This window comes from Plodia interpunctella, chromosome 11 (assembly GCF_027563975.2).
Source record: "Plodia interpunctella isolate USDA-ARS_2022_Savannah chromosome 11, ilPloInte3.2, whole genome shotgun sequence".
NCBI classification, from domain to species: domain Eukaryota; kingdom Metazoa; phylum Arthropoda; class Insecta; order Lepidoptera; family Pyralidae; genus Plodia; species Plodia interpunctella.
In genome coordinates this window covers 272682-295372 of record NC_071304.1, presented here as the reverse complement: position 1 = coordinate 295372, position 22691 = coordinate 272682, and the positions used below count along the sequence as shown (strand labels likewise).

At 35.7% G+C, this 22691-nt stretch overlaps 2 protein-coding genes across 11 annotated transcripts in view; one reads left to right on the top strand and one right to left on the bottom strand.

Annotated features, from left to right (window-relative positions):
* Positions 1-48: 48 nt before the first annotated feature.
* Nup75 (Nucleoporin 75kD) lies at positions 49-4875 on the bottom strand. Of its 2 annotated transcripts, XM_053751832.2 has the most exons (10): positions 4667-4875; positions 3906-4598; positions 3579-3701; positions 3106-3324; positions 2587-2696; positions 2167-2384; positions 1695-1733; positions 1536-1658; positions 1104-1287; positions 49-873 (listed from the first exon to the last, which is right to left on the bottom strand). In XM_053751832.2, the coding sequence occupies exons 1-10, from the start codon at positions 4733-4735 to the stop codon at positions 669-671; spliced, it is 1983 nt and encodes a 660-aa protein (XP_053607807.1). In that variant the 5' UTR covers positions 4736-4875; the 3' UTR covers positions 49-668. The 2 variants fall into 2 exon arrangements, with proteins under 2 accessions (XP_053607807.1, XP_053607806.1); XM_053751831.2 differs by having other exon boundaries at positions 1536-1733.
* Positions 4876-5267: 392 nt separating this feature from the next.
* Positions 5268-22691, top strand: part of lqf (liquid facets) — a 32512-nt gene continuing 15088 nt past the window's right edge. The window contains exons 1-4 of one of the 9 annotated variants that reach the window (XM_053751836.1): positions 5268-5647; positions 18514-18572; positions 21646-21735; positions 22386-22677. In XM_053751836.1, the coding sequence (XP_053607811.1) occupies positions 21646-21735; positions 22386-22677 (382 nt within the window). In that variant the 5' untranslated portion in view covers positions 5268-5647; positions 18514-18572. Of the gene's footprint in view, positions 5652-5716; positions 6091-17118; positions 17222-17312; positions 17708-18513; positions 18573-21645; positions 21736-22385; positions 22678-22691 lie in introns of those variants that run through there. The other 8 variants (XM_053751838.1, XM_053751839.2, XM_053751840.2 and 5 more) reach the window with 8 other exon arrangements.

Below are 22691 nucleotides of genomic sequence, written 5' to 3'. Positions count from 1 at the left end.
TTTTTTTTTTAATTTCCTGAGCAATGGGAGAATAAAATTCATACAACATAGTTTAAAAATAAGTTTTATTTGATTTCACAATCTCTCAAGTGTTATCCTGCATCCATTCACATACAAAGTATTAACAAAACAAGTCTTCAACAATCATGCTTTTTTATCACAAGTACAAAGTGATATAAAAATGGCAACTTTGTTTCCTATGCACATTCCTATTCAAGTAACAAAAAAATCACAGATTTTCATGTTAACATGAACATTTATTAGTTTCTACCTCATTTTCTAATGAGGTTATGTAATGAATTTCATTTCTATAGAACTTACATTTTGATGAAAGTATTTTTCAATGCAGATTTATCTAAATTGTATTAGATTATAATATTAATAAAACATTACCAACTTCAGCTTCAATCACACTGTTATCTTACAAGCTTCAAATACAAATTAATCACTTATGAATTTTTTTTTCTTTGTTTACATTTAGGACCAGTGGAATTGTAATATACGCCGATGCATGTAACACATGATGATGCAAAGCTACATATATTTGCAGCCAGGTGCAATTCCATACAAAAAATTCACATGCACATCTTCAACATAAGTCGGTGTACATCGGCCATTACTCTTCAATCATCACAGCTTATTACTAACACTAACAGTCCCACTTGACACTAGTTAGGGTCCGGCACGTCTTCTAGCAAGGTCCTAGCCAAGTTTCTGGATAATGCCAGCCGCAGGAGATCCGCTCGCTCTCCAGTCAACTCCTTGGACTTGAGCTCCAAACATTGCATCAGCTCGAAGGTGTCTGATGATGATAGGATCGGCTCGTCCGACTCGAGTAAAGGCAGGGCATCGAGGAGTAAGGTTTCCCAAAAGCTGTGACACACATAAGGTATTGAATATTTATTTACTGATTATAGTGTATTTGTGTCATCTTTTATGTCACGATGGAACATTGAATTGAGGTGATTAACTCTGGAGTGAGGATCACAAGTAAATCTAGCTCCCCAATGTTATAAACATAGAAGTAACAAATACCACGACGACAACAACAACCTGACAGGCAATAATGTTTTGGGACCAATGGAATGAATAAAAATACTTACTAATCCGGCGCAATATTTGATGTGATCAAAGACACGAGCAATTTCGCCGCTTTCTTAAACTCTCTGCTCTTGTATAGTCTATGGAAGTCACAGTATTTTCCCAGGAACAGTAGGGAATCAGATAGTAACATGGACGCTCCAGCCGTGAGGAGCAGATCCGGGGCAGGTAACGATGCATTGCCATCTGGAACACAACATTAAGGAATATGTCAGCACTTCGTCTGGTTTCTTTCCATGTATTTCTCATGCCCGCTCCACGTTAAAATGTTCACCGCTCATTGACGGATTCGGCATGAACTGCTGGTTTTTCATTGCGGTAAATAAAAGCAATCATACAAACTACGCAATGTATTCGCGCCGGCGTTTGACGATAATGTGGAGCCGGCTTCGTACACAGTTGATATGTGATATCTATAGCTAGTGCATAGTTACCGGTCTGTGTGTAGGCTCGGAGCGCCGCGTGCGCCGCGCGCTGCGCCAGCGCCGGGCTGCGCGCGCGCAGCGCCCACGCCAGCGCCGCGCCCGCGCCCCCGCGTGCGCCCCCGACAGCGCCCCCGACAGCGCCCCCGACAGCGCCCCCGCCTGCGCCCCTGCGCGCGCGCGCACTCTCCACGCAGCTCACCGATTGCGCTGCCAACATATATCGGCCGTTAGCATTGGGACCATCGGCACACTGACTCCATCACAACATTTTATCAAGCACTTTTAATTAAAAAACAAACCATTTCATCGAGAACTAAATCAACGGCAGTCAGGCAGTAGTCATTGTATAAGAGTCAACTCGGCATGTTCCGTTGCATCAGGGTTATATACGAGATACCTAAAGCAGCGGAAGTCAGGCCGCATTATTTATTACGCACTATTTATTTATTTTCATGTCATGACTAAACCCCGAATTAGGACTCAACCAGGATTTAAACCATTGTACAAAAATGTTGAGTTATTATTGTCGCAGCTTACACTTCAATAAATAAATCAGAATGCCAAAGGAACTACAGTATGACATTTTCTTCAATGAGAAATATGTGATAAACCACATTTTAGTCCAGTAATAAAATCTTACCAACACCAAGAAGTCCATATTTCTTCGCTTCTGCCACCACTCTCATAGCTTTCGCTTCAGTTTTGATCGGTAACCGTTCCAACATAAGTTCCGCCCGCTTTAGGCCTTCAGGTGGACATGAAGCTAAGTAGGACAGGCCAACAGACCATAGAGATTTGTGCTCCATTAAGAGACAGCCGTATTCCAGAATCAGGCTGTCGCGGAGGCGGGGTGTGACGCTGGAAACACATATGAAAACAATTTTAAAGTGTAAAATAACATGTCCCATGAAAACCTTGCTCTATTCTTAAATGAAACATAAAGATGCAGACAGAATACATAGCCTTCGTGTTTGTTATATGGAATTGTAATGCATGCCTAACTAGACACATAGGCTAGTAATATTCGAGATATCCAAATCACCTGGCCAACACAACTTACTCAGTCTGATGTTTGTCCAGTATCTTCAGCTTCCCACAGTGGAACAGCATGTCTGTTAGATGCGTAGCGAACCAACCATTGTCGGATATCTGCTGGATTTCACTTATCACCTGGGAATAAAATAAATTACTTTTAACACTTGATCTAAACTAGTGAAGTCCAGTCTCCATGTCAGTCTCATGGCTATGAGGGTTGCTTGGAGACTGAACTTCGCTCTAACGAGAAATAATGATAACATTACTTAGAAAATACTTTTGTCCTCTCTAAATAAATCAGCCAGTTGTAATCAAAACTGATTTGCATGCTAATTTATGGCTGCCATGTGAAACTATATTATTTATAAAACCAACTGTAAACACCAACAGTTCTCGGGAATTTATACTTTTTTGACTAGTACATTAGATCAATCATTTTTTAATAATACATTCTGTGAGTTGAGTTTTTCGTAGTTTGCCTCTGTTTGTTAAAAAATGTTGTATGTCTATACCACATCATTCTCTGTCCGCCTCTAAGATTTACCTGATGCAAATCACCATCAAGCAAAGCTCGCACCATGACATCTAGATGTGTGCGAGAGGGATGCAGCGCGCGCATGCCGGCGCAGGCCGCGGCCGCCGCCGACAGCTCGTGGCGGCGCGCCCAGGGCGCCGTGTACATCACCCAGCCGCCGAGGATGTCGAACCAGGAGTTGTACTTATCCCGGATCGACTCAAAAGCGCTGTAGTCTCCTATTATTAGCTGAAAAGGACAAATGTCAATTTCAAATTCAGTGTTTTTAACAAAATAGGTAAAACACCTTTGGTTATTTTAAGTGTTACAGATGTAATTCTCTAACAAATTTTTAATGTATTACACTGATTATTGTGGTTCTGAGAGCCTGATTAAAGCATTCATTGCCTAGATCAGGAGTCCTTACAACCTTAGTTTGGCTTACGCATTCACGAAGATTCCTACAGTTCGAGACTTCTGCCACAATCTGTGTGTTAACTCACCCTCAAAATAAGCTCTAACTTGGGCTGAGAGGCAAAGGTCCTGTTACTGAGTTTGGAGCGACACTCAGCCTGCCAGTGCTTCCAGGATATCGTGAACTCCCCTGTTGATATCCCTCCATACACCTAAAAAAGACTTTCATAATATTCATATCTTTATACAAAAATAACATAAGTTTGTATTAGAGTTTTCTATATTTAGTGTTGTGTTAAAACTTCCATCTTATATGTTACACCAGTTATGTGTATGCAAATTAAAATGGAAAGCAAGCTAGCATCACACAAAATCATTTTAAAATTATTTAATACAAAAAATTAAATGTTACTCACACTATAAAGAGGCATAGTTCGCAATGAGTTATCCAGTAACTTAAATTCATTAGAATCAGTGGCTGAATGCAATTTTAATAATGCTCGGGCTACATCCACCCGCCCTTGAACCACCATCCCAACGACTGTGTCCCAATAGTCAGGATGTTCTTCCGAACCCCTCTCGCATGCCTCCAACATCTGTGCTGCAACTTGTTCATGGCATGGGAAGTGGAATCGCACCCACTCTAACAAATATGGCAAAACTACATCACCAGGTATAATATCCACATACAATATCTCACATAAATGCCATATACACTCAATTGAGTAGAATATAGTTATGTACGATAATAAAGCGTTCTTTTCAATCCCATTCAACTCTTTTTCGGCAGCTTCTTGAAGGCTCTCAATACAAACTCGAATGACTGAACGGTATTGCCGGGATAACTTTAGAAACTCCACTTGATTGTCAGAATTTTTTGCCGTTTCTGCTGCTTTTTGTAGGGACAAGTATGTACCATTAGATTCGTTGACAAGTTTCCTCAAAATTGAAGTGAATAATAAAACTTCTTGTCGAATGTTCACAATCTTGTCGCCGCTCGTATCAGTTGTTGTTTTGCTCACAGTTTGACTCCTAGGATATATTGTTAACTTGTTTCCACTTCTCCACGTGCAAGCGATTCGTTTTTCGAAACATTTATCTGGTAAAGCCTAAAACAACAACAAAAACTCAGAAAATGCAAACATAACCTTAAAATATCAAACCTAATGTAACTTACAAATGTCTTCACGTTTTTACTTTCCAAGCTAATGGAACGATTTAAATATGAAGAACCGGAGACATTCATATTGAAAGTAGTTATATTAAATGACTAAAATTCCTTTTTAATTAACGTTTTCTAATACTTTGTATTAGATCGATCTACCTACAAACGCTAGAAACGCTAGATAGACAAGAAACAACAAACATTACGTTACGATATTTTCCCTTTCAGACTTTTTTTTTCTTGGAAATGAATGACATATCAAGTTTTTATAGTGCCGTGAATTGCAGTGCTGATTACCAATCGATTGATCATTCAAGTATCGTCAATACTTTCCTGTCTTAAATAACGATACTGCATGTTCTGTTAGGGTTTCCCCTAATAGTGAGCCCAAGGACTCCACGTAGCACACTTTAAGATCACACACATTCTCACGAAGATATGTGCTGTGTACATAGAAAGATTAACAAAAATTAAAAAGGGACATCATGGGCCGAGCCCTTCTAAATCTATAGGCATCACAAAATTACAATATTGTATCGAGTCGAAATCGAATGGAAAATGAACGAACAGACAAACCAATTGAAGTGAAGTAAAATTATTTATCCATTCCAATTTACGTTCTACGGTTGTTGCTAATTATCTTTTTATTCTTGCATTTTTATGTGAAATTCAAATATTTTAAATATTTAGTGATAACCTCCGTTAATTATTTTTAATTATTATTTATTTACTTGCATTGCAATTTATCGTTAGCATAGTGTAAAGTCAATTAATTAATGACCGGATGAGTTGTTGGAGGACATGTTGATCATAGTCACAAATTGTCAATTCGTCAAAAAGTGTTTTGTTTAGACAGGAATTAAACAAAATTTTACAGTTTACCTAGTGATAACAAACTCTGTGGCGCGATAACAATATAATGTGTGATAAATATTTACGCAATTAAGTTTGAAAAAAGTGTAACATCAAATCGTAGTGTCTCGTTGTCATTTGGTAGGTAAGTTTTTGGTTGCATCAAAATTTGCCTGTCACTAACTTTCTATGTAGTAATTGGACCGAGGTAGTTCATGCGCTATGCCAATATCCTTAGACCTCAACCCCCATGCAAGAGACCCTTTTGAGTAGTTCACAAGCGTAGTAAACATGGAAGGAAGTTTGACATTGTGGATTGTGAGCTGCCTCTGCTCAGTGCTGGCTTAGTTGTATGTTTATTCGCGAAGTGGATGGTTGTTTTGTGACGTCAATTGTGTATAACTTCGAAATTCTTTGTGCTAATGTAGCCTGATATGATAAAATTTATCTACTTGATAGTGGTATCAGTGCTTGGATTGTAATCCATTATTCATATAAAATAGTGTTTGAAACAGTGCCCTGTGTAACTGTGTAGTGCCTTTTTAGTGTGCTAGTGCTTCAAGTTCCTAGTTTGTCAATATTGTGTAAGTCTATCCATAACTTGTACTCGATGAGTAAATATCATAATCAGTTAGTTTTATCTATGATCGTGTCACCATAGATAACGGGTGATATGGCTCACTCAGTATTTGAAACATATTTTCATATCATGGTGTGTAGTTAACCAGTCCTAGTTGGGTACATGAGTGTAAGACACCATATGTAGTTAACCATACAAAACACTCTTTCTTGTAGGCACAGACACCCGCATGCAATCAATGTGGAGCAATATACAACATACACCTAATTACTTAATGATAATTTGGCAATACTTATGTTCATACATAATTTACTGAAATCTGGTTAAAAATAATGAAAGTCTAACCAAATAGAATTCTAATAATCTACTTACCTACTTAGTTACAACAAATCATCTTTTTATAACACCAAACTGCCAACCGTGAAGGTTTTTGCTGCCATCCTAAAAAAGAATGACCCTGCCTTCAGTTTTACATCAGCAATATCATTATAGTCTAGTTACTGATGTTTGTCAATTGGATTATTTTTTGTAGTGATCTGATATGCATAATTTTCCGGTAAGATTATAAATTTTATTAATAATTTAATAAATTAATTCAGTTATATAAATGTACTACTCTTTATTTCCATTTATAATACTCTTTATTTCCATTTATAGAAGAAAATTAAGTTTTAACTGGGTATTCAAACAAATTAGTGTAAAGGTAATTCAGTATTTCTCAATAAAAATATTAGGTATATGATCAAATACTTGTTGCATTTAGAAAATATGTAACTAGTATGCTTTTAATTTCTCCAATCATTTATATGAACTAAAGTTTTATTCAAAGCCTGAAATCACAAGCTGATTCAATACCAAGTCAATATTCCTAAACACTTGTCCTTGATGAAACAAACTAATTGTGTTAGTGCAGTAATGAACTTGTTAATGGCTGCTACTAGCAAGTCAATTTTGTGGTAGTTTAGGTACTACTCAAGCTTATCCACTTACAATCTTGTTCCTAATTAAATGTGTCATTTAATTAATGAGATAGCTTAGTAATCTCTCTTTCTCTCTCTCATCGAAGCATATTCCCTTTTCTTCCCTGCTGTTAAGAGTCAGAATTTTCTTTACTTACTGGCTGCGCCCCAGGGCTTTGTTCCAGTGGGAATTTCGGGATAAAAAGTATCCTATGTGTTATTCCAGTTATTTTCTACTCATGTACCAAATTTCGTAACAATCGGTCCAGTAGATAATGTGTGAACAAACTTACTTTCGCATTTATGATATTAATTGGGATTTGTTTGTCAGTTATTGATCAACCTATTTTCCTTGATGACACTTAGGGTTTCAAAAGAAGGGCATGCAAGGGAATTGTATCTCAGTCTTCAGGTATTGCACAAACTGTACCTATAGATCCTGCCATTTCTTTTTGTGTCTGACTCACGCGTCAACTCGTGAACGGGTGCTGCCGGGGGAACTGGTCAGTTTGATCTTTCCTTTCATCAGCACTTGATCACAATCATAATATGTTTCAGTATACCTTTTGACCATGTACTTTATTGTGTACTTACATTGTTATATTACTGATAAAAAATTATACATAAATTTATATTTAAAAAATGGTAAGCCCTTTTGGCATAATAGGGACCAACACTGTTTGAATGAGTTTTTTTCGGCATTTATTCTCAGCGGTGGTCGTTCCGAAATGCTAGTAGTTTGTAGCTTTGGTAAACATAATTTAATTTAGAATATGACGTGAAAAAGTGCCTGTGAAGGCCTAATTTCTGAATAAATGATTTGATTTTGATTTTGATTTTGATTTGGCCAAAATAGCATTTTTTTATTATGCTTTATGAGAGGACCAGGTAAAAAGTTTCATAAATTTTCTTAAAGCTAAAAAAATGTCAAATTCATCATATGTTTATCATACTTTCAGCTTGTTTCCACCCACTACTGAACATCAGGTATCTTATCTTTTTGTATGCCATCCTGTTCTTTCCTATGTTTCTCTCATTCTCATTTTTGTTTAGTAGTTCATTTTTGTTTGTCAATGATGATGACGCTCAATTCTCACGTAAGGATTGTTGTTATCGATTGATAAAGTTTTGTATGTTAATTACAAACAAAACATTGACATTTTTGATGTCTTTTATTGTTCGTCATCATCGTTTTAGGCTAAAAGTATTACTCAACTTTCTTTTTGTTTCGTTGTCAAATCAGTACATTGCACCAGTTAGATATTTACCCTATCAGATTCGTAAGAGAGTTACCCTATTACTTAAAACTAGCCTTTCCTTGCGTACGTGATTGTGTCCATTCCCTGCCTTATCCTACTCTATATACCCCAAGGACTCTGCACACCAAATTTCTTTCGTTGGCTGTCAGTCAGCTTTAAATAGAATGTAATGTGTTTTTGGTACTAGAAGATATCGATAAAACGTTGATGATTCAATCTACATATATATTTTGGCTTAGTTTTCGTCTTGACAACAACTGTTGTCTAACAAACATTTCTAGTGCTTACATTACATACATACATTACATACATTACTTGTACAGTCAACTACACACCCAAATTTATTTTAAACTATCCTCTTTTACTGTGCAGTGTCAAAACAGTCTGCAGTTGGCAGTGTCAAAATCTGCAAATTGGGCGACACTTGCGACCTGCAGACTAAAGTCAAAGATATTTTTACATTTATTTATTTATTTATTCTTACAATATAATTACAGTATGAAAACATCTTTTTGTTATGAGGTAAATCAGTGCTCATTGATATTCTATGGCGGACAATCACCAATAATCAAAGTTCTATAGGTGAATCGTCAACAGACAATAAAAGTCATGAGACCTATAAGGAAATAATAACTATTTTAGGAAGGCCCTTGCTTCCTCCTCGCAGCCTCCGCGAGAGGTCGCCGCAAGAGAACAATGCACAAATAATAAAAGAAAATGGCCTCCTTTATCATTTTGCTTTCTTCATTCAATGTAATGGGCATCTGTCCGAGTTCGACGATAGTAGGAGCCATTGGCTATTCTAGCTCGATACGTAAATGGCCGGTGTAAAATAATTATTCTTTATCTTTAAGGGTCGGAAACTAAAAACACCCCTACCACAGTTACGAAAGCATAATATCTAGAGTAAACCACCTGCAATGATTTGGCAGAGTCAAAATCTGCAAATTGGGCGACACTTGCGACCTTACTCAACGACCGGCCAAGGCAAGCCATTTAGACGAATCTATGCAATGTCCTAGATCCGTTTGATACCTTTGTTTTTAACGCACTGTGATCAAAAGATGAGTGCTGTTTGCTTGACATGGCAAACAGGTATTAGATTTGAAAATTTGTTCTGTCAATCCTTTATTGTCTCCCACTTTTGTCAATCCTTTATCCATTCCTTACAAGTTTTAAATCATCTTCCAACGTTTTGTTTGTCCACCTCTACTCCTGCCACTCTAAGGTGGTTACCCTTCCGTGACCGCCAATAAGCTACCTCAAAAGTACAAAACAATTAAGAAAACAACCTTATCAGAAACTGTGTAGTGATAACAAGTTGTTTTGTCCCCAAATAAGTTCATTCGCGTAGAGTTCATTGTCGCGCTAATCTAACACGAAAACATTATCAAAATAAGTCTGAGAAATGTTATTCACCTCGGCGTGATCTTTAAATATCTTTGAATACGAGCGCTGTAAAATTTAAGCATCTGTGGTTTGGGCTGTCTACAACCACATATTTGTCAATGATAAATTATTTTTAGCATGTCTGCAATGTCCATGGCTCAACAAACAAGAAGTAACACAGAAGTTAGTATTCTAAAAAAGTAAAAATAATGATACCTATTGCCCTTTGCATAGCATTTAATTTTGTTCCTGGGCAGCGATGATCACTTACCATTTTATCAATAATAAGTTTGTTTATTCCATAAAAATAAATATTATATTTTTAAGTGCAAGACGACTACTCTGAACAATAAAATTGTAACCTTGATCCTGAAGCAACTTATTGGACCTTGATTACGGCAGTAAAACGTGTCACTAACGTGGAATTTGATGGAAGCTCAACATTTTATTGGGCATACTAAACATGTTTGTCGGAATCACCATCTCATGTCATGTTACGTTTTGATGAGTTTCGATTTTTTTTTACATCATACCTATTAAGGTATGGTAGGTAGAAGATTACGTTGGAAGAGTTTAAATTGGCAAGTAAAGGATCTAGGTCACTATAGAGGACCCAATAAAATACAATTGTGTTGAGAGAAGGCACTTATTGAAAAGTAAATTTAAAAAAACATGTAGAATATAAATCCAACGAAATACTAGAATCTGACATTTAGTTGGTAATGTAAAAAAACCTGACAAATTTTATTAACCTGATAAATATTATAAAAAAGAAATTAATTACAACCCTATTAATCATGTACCTATGTATCTTGAAACAAAGTATGTTGGTGAAAGTATACTACACTTTTTAGCGGCATAGTGACTTTCGCTGCATCAATTAAATATCTCTATGACGTATGAGAATTTCCATAAGCCACCTGTAATTTTAGTTTTTTATTTATAAGTAAATTACCACGGTAGGTATAGTTGGTTTGTTCAGTTTATATCTTAACAATGGAATAAACCTTTTACAAATGTACCTACATAAATATGACCAAATGAGTTAGACTAGTAATCTCAATTGTATATTATATTGTATATATATATTCTAGGTAGCGGTGGTGGTGTAATGGTTAAGACACCCGCCTGTGGATCAAAGGTCCCCGTTCGAATCCTACTCGTTTTATACAAATCTGACTCATTTATTCAGATAGTTTTCATCGACCACCAATTGCTTCCGGCGAAGGAATACATCGTGCCCTGCACACTGGTTGATTATTATTAACTTGTGTGTGAAATGGAGAAGGCAATGGCAAACCACTCCATTAATAATGCCAAGAAAGTTGTGTGTGTTTCATTCCACGTAATGACCACGACCCTCAGCCATGAGGAATACAACTATGAAGAAGAATCTCAATTAACTGCCTATGTTGGAGTTCCTCATTGGGCTGGGCATATTTTTTCCACGCTTGTAAGCACCAAATTCAAGGTTGTGCCATGAACGGTAAAACCCTTACTGGTTTTAAATAAGGTTCTTTGACCATAAAAAATTCAATGGCGTAATAACATGCGGAATAGTTTGAAGTCTTCCATATTGACTCATCACAATTCCGTGAAAATGAGTGACTTAGCGCCGTCATCCTGAATGACTAGATTGAGCGGGAAATTTGAAGATTTTTGTATGATAAGAAAAATTTACCTAGTTCATTCAGTTATAGTCAATTTTCAACGATATCATACATGACAATACTTCCAATTCATTAACAATAATTCGGTAAAATAAAAAACCTTAATTACAATAATTGAATTTAAAAAAAATAAAACATCTTACAGAAAAGGTACAACTATCAATAAAGCCATAGTTACGAGCCATGACCTAACTTGAGACGTTTCTTTAACGACCTATAAAAAACCTGTTTTCTTTTCAGTATTATTACGGTCATCTACCAAAGCCTATTCATATCACAATAGTTATCGAAGCAATCGCCACCATAAACTTTGACCTAGAACCTTTATCGTACCGTTCCATAAATAGTACTCTATGACTAAACAAATCGATACGTGTATTAGGAAACGACCCATCAAGGCTCGTTGCTTCACCTTCCACCGACAGAAGGTCAGGATTCACCATCACTGCATAATTTGTCTGATAAGGAATATAGTAGCGTCACTAATCGTTGCGCTAATCACTTGAAACTAGGCCCAATACATAAACAATATTAACAAATTTGTTCACCATAGTACCTATAAAATCCAAGTGGTCAAGTTTATTTTATTTATTGTTTCAAATACCTTTTTTTATAGATTTCAATAAGTTTCGTTTCGAGTATATTTTTATGGATATATTCTTGTGTGACAGACAAAACTATCAAACTGTTATTATATTGAACGGATATTTTACATTGAAGTCATTGGTAATTGTGACGTTAATGTAATGGTATGTTTCTCATCTTCACTCGTTGGGAAATCCTCTTGCCTCGTAACTTTGTTATCAAGTTGTTGGTTATGTCAAGGTCTACACAGTCCTGTATGCGGCGGTGATAGCGACCAATTTGCAATGAGTTTGCTTGTTGGTTGGCTGGTTGACGTGGTGTTTACTGTATGCTGGTATAAAATATTCGTAATACGTGATTGGCTTATGAATCAATTTTTAATGCTATGGTTGAATCTCTTACTTATCGACGAGAATTATAATTTTGGAACCAGATGTGCCACTTCTGACTCGTCAGTCATTATCAGATCGTCAAGAAAGCAGTATTTAGGACACGGAGGATAAGAAAGAGCGTAGATGGTTAGTAATTCGAGTCAAATTTAATTTGATTGAAAATCGTGTATCTTTATTATCGTAAGGGACATACAGATACATTGGGACGTAAGACACTACACTATAACTTACGTAATCGCAATGTACAAAGCGTAACGTGTGGCTGAACAGTTTAATATGCATTTGCATAACCTGTATAAGATAAAATGCTGTGAGATATGGAATAAATTGTGTTGCACGCTCCGCATCGTAAACTATATATATGAGAATATCATTGGTTGCTGTCTATGGTCGAAATGAAAGAAAAAAAATAGAGCTGGTCGATAATAGACGACATTGGATTTTTTTGCAGTACAGTTATCAGGATCAAAGAAGGGCACTGCGTGATGATCTATGCAGTAATCATATAGCGAATTGATATTTATATTAATTGGATGCGACAGATGGAAGTTCGAGACATTATAGCAGTGGGACATTATAACTAGACACAATAAAATTAGGTATTCAAATCCCAATCCCAAAGTAATGTAAACTTCCAAATCAATTCAACTATGGTTGGCAACCAGCAGGTATATGTCGTCGTCCGTTGACTCCGACATAACATATGTTTCCGTTCTGCACCAACGATAACATATCTACCATTAACGCAGCGTATCAATAGTATTACGGCTGGTCAATGATTCATATGAATTATGGACCAATGCGGATAAGATGACGACAGACCTTGATTATTGACTGGTGAAGGATCTTCTACATGATACTTGATTTTAATTAAAATTCTTCACAAGCACATATCTAGAATCTAGATTATACTTCTTCTCTCTTTAAATACATTTTACTGTTTCTACCAAATATCTGGATATTTCTTTCCGAACTCCGAACTGATCTTCGCTGACATTCTTACTCTTTTCTGGCAAAGACTAATTATTCCTCCGATAATTTCTAGTTCTTCAATTGTTTGTTATTCCTAAAGTTTCCTAAACAACACCACTGTTCTATGTTGCTAAGTTACTTGTTTACTACGCTACGATACAATCAACCATTCGGGAATCTTGTTTTTATATTTTACAATATAAAATAAACCTTTCTAACCGCCACTGCGATCTATTATTCCAAAAACCACAAACAGTATCGTACCATAGACATCGAAAACTTCCCATATTTTATAGGCACCGTCATGTCCATACATCATAAACATATGTTATCTGATAACCTTTATTATATCCGAAAAACGGCCATGACACGAGCATTACCCAGCCGGAAACGCATCCACTCACATGTCGGTGTCATCGCCCGGAACAATGCGCCAGCGCCGCACTGACCCATCGCGGAGACTGTTATGATAACCAGCGAGTCGTCCCGACTTCGCACCGCACCGGTGCAAATGATAACCCTCATGTAGAGTTAAATCTTAAATCATTTATTGGCCATGTAATAGGCTCAACGGTGCGCCAAACTTTGGTGGATTTTGGCATACATTGCTGAATTTTCATTGCGGCAAAGAAAAACTCATTTATAAGTTCATTAATTCGCTTTGGAATCTATCTAAGTTCGGCGTTAGTGTGTAGGAGGGCATTAAAAAGGAGATCTTTTACATCATCAGTGAATCTAGTAGCAATTTAGCTGCCATTAGCTGCCATTATGTGTACGTCTCATCTTTGTTTCATTGCATCGTCTCCTAGATTGTATTTTATTTTATGAAGTTGCTAGATTTTCACTACTACTCTGTTAAGGGTAGATTATATCAGAAATCAATTCAATAACATATTACCTCATCATTGGACTAAACGTCCATGGCCTGACCTCAGTGCTTCCACCTCGCTAATTGGCCGTACTATGAGTAGCCGAGCAGTGTAAGACACTATCGCGTTACAAACGTGTGTTCTACAATTTAACACATTATTTCCTTGACATTTGGACAAGTATTGATCGTAATTCATAATTGATGAAATTCTATAAAAGTTCCGTGGTTTACCAGCTGCGACAGCATTTTTTAAATTATTACATAGACAATAAACCAAATCATTAATGTTGGTATTGTGAATACAATACGTTGACAACCTTGTGAATGACACTGACGTGAAAATACATTCCGTGTTTATTGAGCTCTATTTTTGCAAAAACTGACGGTTTAATGACGTCATATAGCCATTATAACTTGGGATTTATCGCAAGCATGAGATTATGAATAATCCATCACCTGAACAATTGGTGCGATGACTAATTTCTTTATCTATTTTTCAATACTGAATCTGAAGTCTGATTTATTGATAATATAGTAAGGTTTTCTGTTATCAAGATCTACTTTATTCTACTTCAATTCATAATATAATATCATTGACTTTTCTACCTACAGGGTGTAAGGTAGAAAGGTGTGTTCATAAAGCGCCTCGGATATTATTTTCATTAGAGTTCGTCTTTTTGCTCCTTTATTAACATAAGAATTAATCAAATCCTAAATCAGGCTTTGCACTTTTACTCGAATTTCTGTGGCCAGGCCTAGCACCGACCACCTAATGACTAGCCAGTCGGTGCTGACCACTATAGTCTAGCTGAAATTAGCAAAAAATAAAGAATATTTGTCAGATTTCTCACGTCACCTCCATTTATGACGACAGATGATGTAATTATGCTAACAAAATCCTTTGGAATTTGCACTCGAATCGACAAGCAATCAAAGTACCGTTCGATCGCAAAACTTAGTTTGGTATCGAACTAAAACCATCTGAGATATGCTGCTCGGTCATAACTGTACCAGAATCTTTGTTCATGCTGAATGAAACTCTAACTTAAAGTAATAAGGTTGAAGTAAAGGCGGTGTGGAACTTAATAGGTGTGTAGAATCGAGTATTACTAGGCGCGATGACCCCATGTGATGAGTTTTCATGAATTTCAGGGTGATTTCAAGGTGACTTTGTGTGTAGTCAGCTGTGGGCGTGTGTGCGTACATATAACTAACTATAACTATATTGGGACAAATCACACAGATTGAGCTAGTCCCAAAGTAAGTTCGAGACTTGTGTTATGGGATACTAACTCAACGATACTATATTTTGTAACAAATACATATATAGATAAACATCCAAGACCCGGGCCAATCAGAAAAAAATCATTTTCCAACATGACCCGACCGGGAATCGAACCCGGGACCTCTCGGTTCAGTGGCAAGAACTTTACCACTGCGCCACTGAGGTCGTTAATATGGTTATTTAGTTAGTTAATCTTAAAAACTTATCTATATTTTATAGCTAACCCTTAAAATTATTTTCTTTATGTAATTCCTTAAAACTTAAAAAAATATATATATTTTTAGTGAGCTTTGCTCTAACTTTTCAGAGGAATAAAGACATTATCTCGATCAAGATCAAAATTCAGCTTACTGCAATGCAGTTACCCTTTAGTTTCGTGGATCTAAGTATGTTGACCCATAAACATTTGGAGGGATTTAAGCTGATTTAAGTAAAATCTAACGTAACTAGGCCTTGAATCAAATTACTGTAGGTAAACTACAACACGAGTGGTAACACGCAAACAAGATAAATTCACAGAAATAAATTACTAGAAATTTATTTCTACGCTGATTTAATTAAAATCTGTTAGACGTTACATAAGCATTAAACAGACGGAATAGTTACGCCATTAATAATATAAAAACAGAACTCATTTACATGACTTTTGATTCAGGGATATAATATGATTGGAATAGTACATAGTATACTTTTTATCCCGAAATTGCCACAGGAGCGAATACGGCTAATTATGTCTAGCAGTAGCATTTCCTATCACCATGTTACGAACCAAACAAAATATGTTAAAATACATAAATTCAAGAAACCACAACACGAGAACATCGATATTGTTGCGACCATTTTCAATTTAACATCATAACGAATTGGTTTCGTTCTTGTGTAACATTTGTCTATTAACTTGTTGAAAGATATTTTCGTTGCGAATTTACTCTTGCAAAATCAAATTTTATATAGGCATACGTCGAAATTTTAGAACATTGCAGCTTCTTGAGTTCTTATGAGTTGCCCCTGACTGCTCTGAGTTCACATACTTTGAGTTTTAGATTTATATGTATCATATTTACTTCGACTTAGCCTGGATTTGTTGACGTTAGAGTGGACTCTAGCAACAACTCGACCCTACAAGGCATGAGAATGTAATAAAACAAACGAAATTATTTCACGACTTATGCCTTAGTTTCTATCTGGTTTATATAATACAAAATTTAAGTGGAAATCCCCTTTAGTAATCCCCGAAACGTGAATTATTTTATTGCATTTCATAAAAATTATTTCAATTAGGCATTAACCGATTAAGCTTAGTGTAAATACATATATCTTATCTATATAAATGTATGTCTGTATAAATCTTTCAGCAGTATTGTAACGAATGCTGTAATTTGCCTTTATTTATTATGTTCACAATATAACATGCCTTTCTCTTTCTGTTCAAATTCTTTTATTCGTAAGTACCAATTAAAAACCTGTAGAATTCATGGATATAGAATAGAAGAATTAAAAATATCCCTTTGTATCTGTTATATCGTCGTTAACTGTCGTTTGTTTTACCATCCCCCTGTGCGTTGTAGACGGGTGCCCTTTATACTGCTTCCTCCCCCTTAATCCACAAGTAAGCCAGACGTATAGGCACTTTACGATCGCGACTGTTGTGTTTTGTGAAGAGTTTTTCTTTTCTAAAGATTGCTTTGTTCAAGTGGAAAATGTGAAGGAGTTCTTCTATTTGTTAGAATATTTACCCGCTAGTAACCCTCTTGTAAGAGGATATTAATTAATAATTTATTGTATTTCCGTGCATTTGGAGTATCATTTTATAAGTCTGGCTTGCTATGACAGCTATGATAGATTCGATGTGCGCTGAATGCGGTGTTTCAATAGATACTGTCACGATAATGATGATATACTAATAGTTTTGTGTGTTATCTTAACCCTAGCCTTATTGCTCGTACTGAGATTCTGGATTAACATTACGTTCTACCTGTATAAGAGTTAACCTTTAATGAATTTTACAATCTTCTTGATGAGAAGCAGCTAGGACGTTCCATATTTTTCTTTCGTTCTTAGAAGAGCATGGGAGTAATAAAGCTGATACCTGCTATATAGTACGCTTGCTCATTAGTTTCAGTGTCTTTTATCTCCAGTGTAACACCTTCCTCGCTCATTTTCTGAGAGTAATCAAGGAAAGGGTATCGTGTACACAGTACTGTCATTTCCCCGGATGGTGTCAAGACTATTTTTACAGGTTCGTTCTTAGTTTCACCAGTGTATATCTTACAAGTTTTTGCTGTTATATGTGGAGAATATAAATTTTGAATTAACAAAAGTTTATCTGAACAGTATTCTAATAGGGAATCTGTAAACATTGATTCAGCTGAAGTTTTGAATAAAATGTGTAAATCGAAAGTTGAAAACATCTACAGATCAAGTAGCACCGCAACGCAAAGCATGCTACGTAATATATTGAGATTATTATTTGAGCTTTTAAATTCTCAAAAAATGCATTGTAAAGTTCTTCTTCTAGTTAGTAATCTTGCAAGTAAAATAAATTTTATTGAGTTGTATAGAGGTGACTCTAGTATGCATGAAGTTAGCCATTTGGAATTGCTTAAACTTTGTCGTGTACAGTAGGCTGTGTCATGTCATGCTCGTTTATAACACAGATCTGCACGCATGCTATGTTTACGCGAATGGTGATTTATGAATATCTAAAATTTTAAACCAATTAGTTAAAATATGCTGTTGTGCGGTGATTTGCATGTGCTTTCAGTGGTTTTGGCTCTATTCATTTTAGTTTTATGACAATAATCTTTACTATCATACTAATTATTTTAATTATTTACCTATCTATAAATGAATTAAACGAGTTAAGCAAATAACGTCCTATCCTCTACCACCTAGTTCGACATTCATCACTAGTTGCTAATCTCAGGCAAACGTAGCGTAACCGCTGCTTCTTCTGTCTGTATTAGCTATATTATTGTAATCAAGTGATTTACATACTATACGATATGCATGGGTCTTTTTAACAGATATGCGTGTTGTCGACAGAGGGCGCACAGCATTCGCACTTGGCTGGTTTTGACTAATACACCTTTTAGCACGGCAAAGTAAGTGCAAATTCCCCAAGATTTTAAAAATTTCACTCCCAATTTTTAGTTTTTCATGGTTTTGTTTGTTGTTCTCCTCAAGTAGAAAAAAAATTGTTTTGAATTTATCAGAAGACACCACACAGTGCAATTTGTGTTGCTTCCATTTGTTTTTTCATTTACTTAGTATAAATATTAATTTCATTTTGATTTTGTTAGGATTGTTAGCTGTTCTCGTACACAGCAATCGTCCAAAGTGGTCTCTGTTCTTGTAATCTAATTTTTTAAATTACTTATAAGTATCAAGTACCTAAATATAAAAGATTACCTTATAATTTCATTTATTACTTTCACAGACGAGATAGAAATTTGATTGCGTTATAACTTGCACAATTCTTCGTGTTATCTGTATCTTTCTTATTGAATGTGTTATTGTTACACTAACATTGGTTGCCAGATTTTATTGAAGACATTAAATGCATCTGACTTTTATAACTACTATGTAGTCCCAAACCAGTGTGCTGGTTTCCCCAATGTGTTTTGTGCTGTTATTGTTTATGAGTGTTTAATAATATGCTGTGTATTTATTTAACTATATACTATTATTATAAAGACGTAAGCGTTTGTTTGTTTGAGCCGGGTAATCTCCGAAACTACCGAACCGATTTCGAAAATTTTTTCACCATTAGAAATGAACATTATCCAAGATTGCTATAGGCTGTATTTTTACTCAAAATTCCTACGGGAGCGAAGCCCCGGGCAACATGTAATATCATATAATCACGGAGTCTCGAAAGCCGCTTCTATGTTATAATATAGGATTCCTTACAACATCATATTTTCCGGCTTTATATTATTGACAGTGTCACCACGTGATTAAGTAACTTGTTCAGTAGTAATTACTTGTTTAGTAACTAATCAGGTGGTGACCTTCACTTTATTTTTCGTTTTGTTTTCTTTTCCAATATTTTTTTTTTGTTTCTGCACCCAAAGTGTGCCTCATTGGTTGCCTAATTAAGGACGTAAATATATCTTGTATTTATTTTACTCCATTTTATGGTTATAAAACTACAAAAATAAAATATGTTTTCACATTTGAACATTATATACGGACAAATAATAATGTAATGTGTATATATAATATACATATACTTCATACATTATAATGATAGTTAGCTATTATTGTACGGCAGGATATGGAGTGATCGTAATCAACGACGGAGCCGCACGCCACATGAGCTTATCCTATCTCTCTTTTATGAATTTAGTCTCTCTTTTGTCCCGTACGTCTTGCCAAATATAATTTGGGATCACAACTGGCCAAAGTGTGTATGAGATTGTTTGATATTTGTGGTATAAAGCCTTGGGCTATAATAGACCTTGCTTTTTAAAAGGATTTCATTTGTTGTTATCATTTGTTGTTGTTATTAGCACCAAATATTTATGAAACTTCAATATGTATGTCTGGTTTTTGACAAAATTCATTACAAAATATTCGCGTTTTATTGTTCTCGTCAAAATGCAGGTCATCAACACTGAGACAATAACAACACATCAACAGACTGACGCCGTTTCCCAAATGTCTTTGTACCTACCTACTCAAACGTTCCGCTGTATAATGTAGGCAGGTACGAATTTCGCCTTTGTCACATTGTAATAAGAACCAACCGATGTGAATACATATATGTTCATTACTGTACCTATCTTTATTTATTTGTATATTTTCTTGACATGTTTATATTGGATATATTTTGACATTTACTTGTAAAACATTACGTGATTTGTGATCTTCAAGTGTCAGTGCAGATCAAGTGCTGATGAAAGGAAATATATATATTTATATGTTTCACTTGATCACAATCATAATATGTTTCAGTGACCATATACTTTATTGTGTTATATACATTGTTATATTATTAATAAAAAAATATACATAAATTTATATTTAAAAAATGATAAGCCCTTCTGGCATAATAAGGACCAACACTGTTTGAATGAGTTTCTTTCAGCATTTCTTCTCAGCAGTGGTCGTTCCGAAATGCTAGTAGTTTGTAGCTTTGGTAAATATCACATATTGCCGTGGCGGCCTGTGAAGGCCTAATTTGATTTTGGCAAAAAAACGATCGCATATCATCCGTTTCATCGGCTTTGTTGTGATTAACAAGAAGAAAAATAAACTTTTACAGTAAACATCACAGGTTACTACCGCCGCAAACAGCTCATCAAAAATTACCTTTATCTTAAAATTATCTGTCATCTTTTGTTTAATTGTCCATCGCGCCAAGAAAGCATTAACACACATTGCGTGTGCGGTGATCTTCTTTCATTAACTAACTAATTAACAACACTCACAATTAACTCTAATGACATTATTTCACACGCGTCTTCATCATAACGAGATTGTCGTCTAGACAGATGTAATGTTTCATTTTATGCGCGTGCGGCCAACAGCTTGCTATTGTTTGTGGAAGGTCGATTATGAGATGTGAAATGAGCTGAATAAACTAGAAGTATAGTTGAGAATGAACCTTTGAGAGAATTTCCAAACATAAGTAGTTGATAAATTTAATATTTATTTATTTATTCAACGTTCAAGACAAATGGTGGACTTATTAGTTATTGATTTAATTAAATAATATATTTATTAAAAATGTACAAAAGGCGGATTAATTAGCTCAAGCATTCTCTACCAACCTTTGTAACTAAAACTAAATAAATGAGTTATTTCTTCAACTATTTAATCTGCATAAAAATCTAGGTGTCTAAAGGTTTCTAGGTACTGATAATTCGTGCTGAAAAGTACTACATTTTACGGAATTCCGCATTGCAACGTTATCTTTCGTCCTTGCATAATATGTTAACGTCGTCCTGTTATCTCGCATTTCCATATATTTTAAGTTCATTATATTATTATGTTTGTATTTATTTTATATTAATTCAAAGTTACTTTGAGAGATTATAAAATAACAAATATCAATTTTTGATTTGGTTTTAAACTGACGGTGTTCACTCAAGCCATTTGACAAGTGTTGGTCCCTATCATACCATTATTTTTTTCTTATATATATTTTTCATAAATACAATTGTGTTTCAGATGCCCCGTGGCCGGGACGAGATGCAAGTAAACGTGTCGGGATTGCGGCGGAACATCAAGAACCTCGCGCACAACTACTCAGATGCCCAGGTTTGTCTTCAATTACATGTTCTTCTTTTCCTGCAGCAGGCAGCTTTATTCCTATATGGTGGCTATACACTATCTATGACTAATGGTTGAATTACAAGCACACACACGCGAAATACACGAGAACTTCGCCTTGTATACAAATTTGCATGCGACTCCCGACCGTTTTATGAAGTTGTTTATCACTTGGTTGAAAGTAGAGTGCTTGAAAAATGGACCTGCATGTAACCCGTTTTTTATTTGATTTAGAAATTCCCATGTGTATTTCTATGACATCGTAGATCGGAAACGAATAAATCAAATTAGTTGCGTATGAATACTTTATAAGTTAGAAGTTGTTAGAAGTAGTTTTATAAGTTAAGTAGAAGTTAAGTTCAGAAGCAATTTCAATCAGTTTTCATTACATTGGCGAACTTTTTTGACGACCTCGGTGGCGCAGTGGTAAAGTGCTCGCCTCGGTCGGGTCATGATGGAAAATGATCTTTTTCTGATTGGCCCGGGTCTTGGATGTTTATCTATATATGTTTATGTTATAAAATATACTATCATTGAGTTAGTATCCCATAACACAAGTCTAGAACTTACTTTGGGGCTAGCTCAATCTGTGTGATTTGTCCTAAATATTCATTTATTTTTTTTATTTTTCCATCCAGGTTAAAGTGCGCGAGGCAACCTCCAACGACCCATGGGGTCCGTCCAGCACTCTCATGGCGGAGATCGCCGACCTCACCTACAACGTGATGGCCTTCACCGAAATCATGCAGATGATCTGGAAGCGGCTGAACGACCACGGGAAGAACTGGAGACACGTGTACAAAGCTCTGGTTCTCATGGAATATCTCATAAAGACTGGTAGTGAGAAGGTCGCTATGCAGTGCAAGGAGAATATCTACGCGATACACACGTTGAAGGACTTCCAGTACATGGAGGAGGGGAAAGACCAAGGTTAGTCTACTCGA